This window comes from Temnothorax curvispinosus, unplaced genomic scaffold (genome assembly GCF_003070985.1).
Source record: "Temnothorax curvispinosus isolate PA1 unplaced genomic scaffold, ASM307098v1 QBEX01001636.1, whole genome shotgun sequence".
Lineage (NCBI taxonomy): Eukaryota > Metazoa > Arthropoda > Insecta > Hymenoptera > Formicidae > Temnothorax > Temnothorax curvispinosus.
Genome location: NW_020211416.1, coordinates 1,036 through 10,346, shown reverse-complemented (window position 1 = coordinate 10,346; position 9,311 = coordinate 1,036). Strand labels below are relative to the sequence as shown.

Here is a 9,311-nt window from a genome sequence, read left to right as displayed (position 1 = left end):
AGCATGACTTGCTGTGCGGTGTAGCTTGATTACTGTTTAGGGAAGCCGCGTAAATTTGTATGGGCCCCGTGCGTGTGCGTGATCAACCCGAACTCCCATAGATCTTTTCAGCAGTGCTGGGGATCGCAACGGACAGTGGTGTGCGCGTGCGGATAACCCTGCAGAGGCGCGTGGTTTTCTCGCTTTGGGGTTATTGTGAATTGCAGTGCGTTCTATATAGCCTCATAAGCATTAAATTTTTATCGCTGAAAGAGATCTAGTGATAGAAATTGTAAATTATTATTTGTCAATACGAATGTTGGTTAATCTTGTCAAAAGAGGAATGCTAATGTTCAATTGATATTTAAATCCCGATATAGATGAAAGAAGAAGGCCAAGATGCGCTGGTCGACTACGACAGCGATAGCAGCTTTATCACGGTAATAGATAGAGAAACAAAAGATAAAAACGAGGAGACAGTAAGAAAAGATAGAGGTAAGAGAGTATTTTTTTGAAAATAAAGTAGTCTAGAAGAATAATACATATATGCATTCAGAGAAAATAAAAATAGTAATTTCAAAATTCCGTATAGAAGCAAAAGATAAAAAGGAGATGGAAAGAAGAGGTGCAATCCCGAAAAAGAACTTGCCTAAAGTCAGAGAGAATATAGATGTGACCAAAGCATGGGAAGAGAACCGTCCAGTACTGCCAATTGGAACCAAAATATTATATGAAAAGCAAGAAAAATTGGTCGCAAAAATGGACAATTCGATGCAGATGCTGGATAAAGTAATGACGAAGGCCACCGAGATGATGGAGAATATGGTGGAAGTCTCCTGTTTAAACTTAGAGAAAGAAAAAGTTAAACTTAGACGTTTAGAGGTAAGCAATAAAGATACCCAAAGTTCAGTAGAAAACAGTAAACAAACGGTTAAAGAACTAGAGGTAGAGTCTAAAAAGAGAAAATTAAATGAAATAACAGTCTGTTCAGTCGAAAAAAATAAGAGTTTAGAGACAATAAAAAGAGCTATAGAATTGGAATTGAACAGTCAAAGGTTGCATATTAGAAGAGAATATAAGCTGACGCAAAAATCCAACTTTGATCCTTGGATGGATTATTTAAAATCTGAGTTAATGAATAACGAGTTGTTAGATGTAATAGATTCAAACATTGAAAGTCCAGAAAATCTCTCCGAACTAAAAGTTGCTAAGAGAAAAAGTCTAGTTAGAGATATAATAATCAATCATTTAGATGAAAACTATGGCTCTAGGAAGAAATCTCCCCGGAAAAATCCTCCCCGGAAATAAGTTCCCGGGAAAATCTCCCCGGAAAAAATCTCCCCCGGAAAAAATCTCCCCCGGAAGAAATCTCCCCCGGAAAAAATCTCCTCCGGAAAAAATCTCCCCCGGAAAAAATCTCCCGCGGAAAAAATCTCCCCATCCAAAATTCCAGTACTACTGTATTTCAAATTGAGATGGCATTTTTAAAAGCCGTTACACTAGACTGTGCGACTTTATTTGATGCTTGTATATGTTATTATTCGGAACCGTCAACTGATTGTACTGTGTTTACTCATCGTCAGCAATATCACCTCGAATAACAGTAATCAGTCTGTTGTAAGTACTGGTAGCGATATTATCGTGCACCGTGCCGCTCAAATTTGTAAAAAGCAACAAGGGAAAGAATCAGCTGATTGCTGATGGTGAATTGTATTACAAGCATGGGGAGGGGTCTAATGGAAAAGTTATTTGGCGGTGTGTGCAGTATAAAACCGGGTGTCGGGGGATTTGTCACACGTCGTCGGAGTTACGCGATGGTACGTAAATTAATGTACTTAATGGCAGTATCGGAAAATTGTCATTACTCTTTTATTTTTTGCTTATTATAGGTATCATTTTGCATCAAACTGAGCACACAACTCACACTCCTAACGCTGCAGCAGTTGAGACAAAGCGCGTTGTTGCAAAATTACGGAAGAAAGCGGTGACAAGCAAGGAAGCATCATCGTCGTTAGTGGCGTCCGTGCTGGGTACGGTGTCGTCTCCTGTTGCTGCACAATTACCGAGTGCTGAGTCATTGAGTCGGACTGTCCGAGGAATCCGTCAAAGAAACAATCCTTTACCGCCTAATCCCAGGAAGAACACATTGTATGAAATACCAGAACACTTTCAAAAGACATTGAAGAGCGTGAAATTCTTGTTATTCGACTCTGAGGATATTAACAACAGACTGCTTATATTTGCTACGGAGGATAATCTGCAGGTGTTGCGAGGATGTGACATATGGTATTGTGATGGTACTTTTAAAGTAGTGCCTGAAATATTCGACCAACTGTACACCGTGCATGGGGAGGTGAATGGCAAAATTGTGCCTCTTGTATATGCGTTATGCCCTAATCAACGCAAGAGAACATATCAAACTCTGTTGCGGGTTCTAAAAGATGCTATTCCCGGGGTGGCCCCAAAAAATGTAATGTCGGATTTTGAGATGGCATTTTTAAAAGCCGTTACACTAGAATTTCCCGAGTGTGAAATCAAAGGGTGTTTATTCCATTTCGGTCAAGCACTTTGGCGTGGTATACAAGATCACGACCTTGCGCCATTGTACCGCGAGAGCAGCCGCGTAGCTCGTAATTTGCGAATGTTATTCGCATTGGCATTCGTTCCTTCCTGCGATGTCACTTACGCGTACGATGCTTTGCTGCAGTCGAAATTTTTCACGGATAATGAGAAAGATTTGAGAGGTTTTCTCGATTATTTTGAGCACACTTGGGTTGGCGTGTTAGGTCGTCGTAAAGTACGACGCGGCGCAATGTTTGACATTTCTTTGTGGAACCACTACTCCTCAGTGATGGTGGCTGTTGCTCGTACCAACAATGCAGTGGAAGGATGGCACCAAGCACTAAATCAGAGAGCAAATGGTTCGCATCTCGTACTGTGGAAAATGATTGAGTTGCTTCAAGCAGAGCAGGGTCTCGTTGACGCTCACATTGCGCGCGCGAATGCTCACGCTCCTGCGAATAATAGAAACAAGCGCTACAAAGACAACGATGCGCGATTGAAGAGTCTCGTTGCAGCCTACAACCGACAGGATGTGTTACAATATTTGAAGAATGTCGCTGCCAATCTATCGTTATAAAAATGTGTTATGAATTATGTGTTATTTATCTTTGTTGTTAGTTACGCCGATTGTATTACGTTAATTGCGCTTTGTTGGATGCGTTGAAAATCCTGAGGAATGTTGCTGTCAATCTTTCGTTGTATTAAATTATCATGAGTTATGTATTTATTGTCTTTGTTTTTAGTTACGACAACTTTTTTAATTTATTTGCGCTTTGCTGGTTGCGTTAAACTTCTTGAGAAAAGTTGTCTTGCAAAGTATATGCGTGGGATTTTCACACGTGGAAAGTTGTAAACCCATGTGGCACCTCGCCTCGCGCGAGAAGTGTATGCGTGGAGGCAGTAGGTTCCGCCCCCCTGCGGGGGGCTCCACTATCATTAAACTATACACATAGTGTGCCTTGCAAAGTACGTGCGTGGGTTTTTCACACGTGGAAAGTTGTAAACCCATGTGGCACCTCGGTTTTTGCTGGGCACGGAAATTTTTTCCGGGGGAAATATTTTCCGGGGGAGATTTTTTCCGGGGGAGATATTTTTCGGGGGAGATTTTTTCCGGGGGAGATTTTTTGATGGGGAGATTTTTTCCGGAGAGATTTTTTCCGGGAACTGATTTCCGGGAGATTTTTTCCGGGGAACAAAACGTCGAGCACGGAAAACTATCATAAAAGGATTCTACATGAAAAAGATCCGAAAGAAATTTTGAAGAAATTGAGAGGATATAAAAAGAGTGAAGTAAACGTTACTCATGCATCGGTACGAGCTAAACTTTATCAAATTAAAATGAGAAAAGACGAAAAAGTAAGTGATTTTTGTGAACGCTTCGATTCAATAATTAGAGAATATGAATCATGTGAAGATGCGGTACCCCTCGCAGAACAAGAGATTAGATCTGCACTTTATCAGGCTGTGTCAATTAATGTACCAGAGCTGAGGAATGTAGATTTAATTAGAAGACAAACTAATCTTAAAGAAATGAACATAGATGAAATAAAGTCTTTTATGATGCAGTTAGAAGCAGAGACTAAAAACGAGAATAGAAAAAAAATTAGAGAAACTCGAAGTCAGGGTACAGAGGGCTGCTGCAGAAGAGAACATGAAACAAGTGAAATGCTACAGATGCAACCGAATGGGTCATATGGCGAAGGACTGTCCACTAATAGAATTTGGTGCCTGGTTTTGTTACTACTGCCAGGAGATACGAGGTCACAAGGGTGATAATTGTCCGAGTGCCGAAGCCCAGGCGAACAGAGCTAGAGGAAAAAGGTATTTAAATAAAACCGTTAATAAAAACATAAAGAAAAAGGGTAGATTTGTGCAAAAAGGCACAAAAAGAGTAGATAACAAAGGGAAAATAACCAAGATACAACCAGCTGAGAAACCTATATCAACGAAAACAGCAAATGAAGGAGAATCAGAAGAAGGTAAATAATACATGGTTAAATTAGGAATGTTTGGTGTAAAACTCGGGGCAGATGGCGCCATGGCGTCTAGTCCTGTCATGGCGGAGTCACCAACACTAACTCAATATACATGCATGTGTTGGTGTATGCGTGAGCCTATCTGTGATACTTCACGGCTACTTCGATTCAACAAAAATGTCGAAAGAAGATTATTACGGTAAATTAAGTATTAAAAAATTGAAGGAGCTGCTGCGAGAAAGAGGTGCATTATTATATGGAAAGGAAAAAGAGTTAGTGGACAGGTTAGTATATAATTGTATATATGGGCAGATTACAAAATGTGTGCTTTAATCATTTAACAGTAAGTTGTATTTAGATTAATTTTTAGATTAATATATTTTTATAACTTTTTAGATTAATATATTATGATAAAAATAATAATTTTGGTTATGAGCCAATCCTGGAAACGGAAGATTGTATAGAGACTCCACCAGCTTCAAGTTACAAAGATATCAATGCATCTAGTCCTGTACCTGCTTTTACCATAAATCATCTACATGCTTTTTTGCAAAGGTTTACACAAGTTTTTATGCAATATATAATATATAATATATAATAAATTTCAATATAAAATAGAATAATATTCAAGATGTTATATTAATGTTTATATTTTGCAGGTTTCAAAAAAATATGGGTTCAGCTGTAGGTTTATATAATAATGGATATTTAACGTACATCCGATATTGTGTTCCTGGTAATTATTTATCACAATATTATCAATTTTTAATTTTACTCAAATTTTTATTTTAAAAAGCTTGAAGTGACATAATAACATTAGTAAACAATTATATTATTACAGATAATATATATTTTGTAAAAGGGCAATGCAGGGCTGAAATGCGAAAGCATGTACAATATGAAGTTAATGCCAGTATTAGTTTTGATGGAGAAATTCAAGAAACCAGCTGTGAATGTACAGTCGGGCATTCAAAAACCGCCCACTGTAAGCATGTGACAGTATTATTACTGGCTATGAATGATGTATGCTTGAACAGAACAGTAATCTTAGAACAGACATCAACAGAAAAATTGCAAACTTTTCACCAGCCAACAAAGAAATACACTGGATCACCGATGAAAGTAAAGCTTTTTCAACGAAGAACATTAATCCCAGAGTATAATTTAGATAATAAAAACTATGCAATATGGTACAAAAACTATTACAGAAATTTATTTATTGCTCGTGGATATAAAAACTCGATGTCAATTAAAATGATCTTAGAACCTGCGAATCCATATGCAATAGAGTGGGATCATTGCTATTCAACGTACAATGCCAAAAATTCCTTGCTTAAATCTCTTTATCTACTAGATGTTTCTGAAGAACAAGTACAAGAAATAGAACAAGAAACTCGTGGCCAAAGTAATAATAAAGCATGGCATGAATATAGGTGTCATAGAATAACAGCGAGTAATTTTTATGCTTGTTACAATGAAAAATTAAGTAAAAAAGGCGGTGAGACTTTAGCTCAATCAATTTTAAATCCAAGGTCTTTCACATCAAAAGCAACATCCCATGGGAAAATATATGAAGATGTTGCAGTAAATTTATTTAATGAATCTCGTGTCAATGAGCTAAATATACAGGAGTGTGGACTATTTATTTTACCTTCTCATCCATATATTGGAGGTAGCCCAGATCGCCTACTTGCCCTATTGTCGGTGATAGAAGTGAAATGTCCATATGCCAGTAAGAATCTTCCAATAAATGAAATAACTGTACCGTACTTAGAGAGAGATGAAAATAATTGTTTAACATTACGGAAAAATCATTCGTACTACTATCAAATTCAAGGACAATTGCTGGTTACTGGAGATTATATTGTGATTTATTGATATATACCTTTAAGGAGTTAGTGCAAATATCAATTGAGAAGGACGATAAGTTTATATCGGAAATGCTTTTCAAGTTAACTAATTTTTATGAAACATACCTTAAGCCTGCAATATTTGAAAAATATATTTATAGAAATTATGACAAGTTATTTTAATAAGTATAAGTATTACATCTTTATATCTTGTGTTTGTGATAAACTCGTTCTGCGATTATAAATTTTAAGGTAAATTCTAAGATATAAATGAAAGTAATATATATTGAAAAGTTGAAATGTGATAAAACTTGTTCTATTGTTGAAAACTTTAAGATAAGATTTTTGAATAAAACGTAAATACTAAAATAAGTAAAGAAAAGTTAAAATGCAATAAAACTCATTTTGTGGCATAACTTTATAAAATAATCTAAAATGCCAGTATTTTTAAGAAGAAATAAATCGATGAGAAGTTTATATAATTTATAAAATAGTTTAAGTTTGTATTAAGTACATTATATAAAAATCAAAACTGTTCTATTTAAAAATAAACAAAATTTTATTACTAGTACATATATCTTGTATTTATTTTTACACCTTTCGCATAATATTTTCTTTAAAATTACACAACATAACACATACTCCAACTAATTCTGTAGCCAATGGAATGTAGTTGTGATTCAGTCTACTTGAAAGAATTTTGTACGTCTTGAGTAATCCAATACTTCTTTCAATGTGGACTCGATGTTTTGATAATAGACGGTCTTTCATAACTGTTTGGTGAGGTAGATATCCTTTACCTTTTGTAAAAGTAGGTGTAGCAACAGTAATATTGTGTGGTGCAAAAATGTCTTGTACTACAAACCCTCGATCAGCCAGAATTAAATCACCAGAATCGCACTTTTTCATCAAATCACTCCGTTCAATAATCTGTCTATCGCTAGTTGAACCTCCATGCTGGAGAATGGTATGAAATTAAACCACCCGGAGTAGAGCCAATGACAGTTTTAACAGTAGGACCATTTTTGTATGTGCTGAATGATGATTGCTGTAAACGTGGATTATGTGGCTTGTCAACTCGAATTTCAGTTCCATCAATGATAACTCTTGTGGAGGGATAGTGTTGTTTAAAACTTTCTGGCATGTAATAGTCGACTAGTTGTCTACTAGGCCATATATCAATTAGAGACCATTACTTTGCCATAAAAGTTATTCATGTGTGAAAGATGTTTCCTACAGCTAGTCTAGGAATAGAAAAGTGCTCTGACAGTTCAATATCGCAGCAATTTCTTCTTAATTTCCACAACACCAGAAACAACTGATTTGGCACTGATATATTTCCTACTGCCTGTCCTCTTGCGTACTTTAAATAATACACTGCTGGTCCTAGGGAGTATAACACTGTCATGAATTTATCATAGTTTTCTAATCCGGTTAAATGTAACAATGATTTTGGATTATTTTTAAACTGCTCAATACTATAACGAGAAGCTGAATCTGTTTGAGTCGCAGTTGTTGCAAAGCTGCAAGCTTCTTTATCATTACACTGTTCAGTATCGTTCGTTGAACAGTTTTCATTTTGCACGTAATCGCAACTAATACTTTCTTCATAAACATTTATATTGCTTGTCAAAAGCTCCATTTCAGCATAATTATAAACTTCCACAGAAATATGAGTTTCTTCATTTAAAGGCGTTGATACATTTTTATCCGTGAAAAATCCAGTTGTATCAGAATTTTGACCTTGCTGGAGACTATCATCTTGTACATTGTTTGACGCTTCAGATATGACTGGTGTAAAGTCTTCTGTATTATCCCTCTCATTTTCTTTTTCTTTCACATTAACATGTTCCTGAAATGTACTTTGCCAAGAAAAAATAGAAGGAACAGTCCCATGTCGTAAACGTGTAGACTGAAGCTCGTATCCTGCAAATTCACATAAAACATAAAATTAAATAGAACTATATATATTTCATACACAAATGTATTAAGTTAATATTTTGAATATATACATACCTGCGCGTATACTTTCTTTCATAACATGTTTCGGATTAAAATGATTTATACATAAGCCATGTTTTGGAGTTGGATTAAAATCAGGTCTCTTAATAGCCTCAAGCCATTTCTTTCTTAAAATTAAATTTTTTGGAAATTTAAATTTTACTTCATTTTTACATTCAAGCACACTACACTTCATTTTCCACTTAAAATATGCAAAGACAGAGGAAATATCGTGTAAACATTACAGGCTTTATTTACGGTTATGTCTATCTCACGGATGTGCTCACAGATACACCACACATACATGTATATTGAGTTAGTGTTGGTGACGCCGCCATGACAGGACTGGACGCCATGGCGCCATCTGCCCCGAGTTTTACACCAAACATTCCTAATTAATAGAAGATAGAGATAGTTCAAAAGAGGTAGTCAATTTTACTGCAGATTCGGGTGCTACGGATCATATTGTGAATAAGAATTTTATTCTGTCAAAGTTTGAAAAATGTAAAAATAGAGTTATTAAATGCGCGAATAAAAATGAGCTTGCAAACATTTCAATAGATGGTAAAGGAGATCTTACACTAATAACGAATGAAAAAGAAAAGAGAGTCATTAAATTAACAAATGTAATTGCAACAAAGAAAGTATCCAAAAATTTACTATATCTAAGAAAGTTGGTTGATGCAGGGTTCAGTATTTATTTAGATGATAAAGTGTTTAAAGTTTACAATAAACTGACAAATAAAATAGTTTTTAAAGGAATTTACAGATGTAGAGCAGAAATTGTTCCACATAGTGAGCTTCCTGAACAATCGCAAGCAAACATTCAGACTAATGGATTATCAATTTCGGAGGGAGAGTTAGATGAGAGGGATAATGTTGGCTCTGCGATTGGGAGGGAGAATGAAGGAGAGTTCACAAATGTGAACGAAAACGAAAATAT

The 9,311-nt window shown here is 35.8% G+C and overlaps 3 protein-coding genes across 3 annotated transcripts; 2 read left to right on the top strand and 1 right to left on the bottom strand.

Moving 5' to 3' along the window:
* The first annotated feature begins 359 nt into the window (after positions 1-359).
* On the top strand, positions 360-1,287 carry LOC112467039. The gene is made up of 2 exons (XM_025035491.1): positions 360-474; positions 572-1,287. Exons 1-2 carry the CDS (start codon positions 360-362, stop codon positions 1,285-1,287), a joined length of 831 nt encoding a protein of 276 aa, XP_024891259.1.
* Positions 1,288-2,402: 1,115 nt separating this feature from the next.
* On the top strand, positions 2,403-3,118 carry LOC112467033. Its single transcript, XM_025035477.1, has one exon. The coding sequence runs from the start codon at positions 2,453-2,455 to the stop codon at positions 3,116-3,118; it is 666 nt and encodes a 221-aa protein (XP_024891245.1). The 5' UTR covers positions 2,403-2,452.
* A 4,238-nt stretch (positions 3,119-7,356) lies between these two features.
* Positions 7,357-8,708, bottom strand: LOC112467027. The gene is made up of 2 exons (XM_025035464.1): positions 8,384-8,708; positions 7,357-8,293 (listed from the first exon to the last, which is right to left on the bottom strand). The coding sequence occupies exons 1-2, from the start codon at positions 8,562-8,564 to the stop codon at positions 7,581-7,583; spliced, it is 894 nt and encodes a 297-aa protein (XP_024891232.1). The 5' UTR covers positions 8,565-8,708; the 3' UTR covers positions 7,357-7,580.
* Between the last annotated feature and the right edge of the window lie 603 nt (positions 8,709-9,311).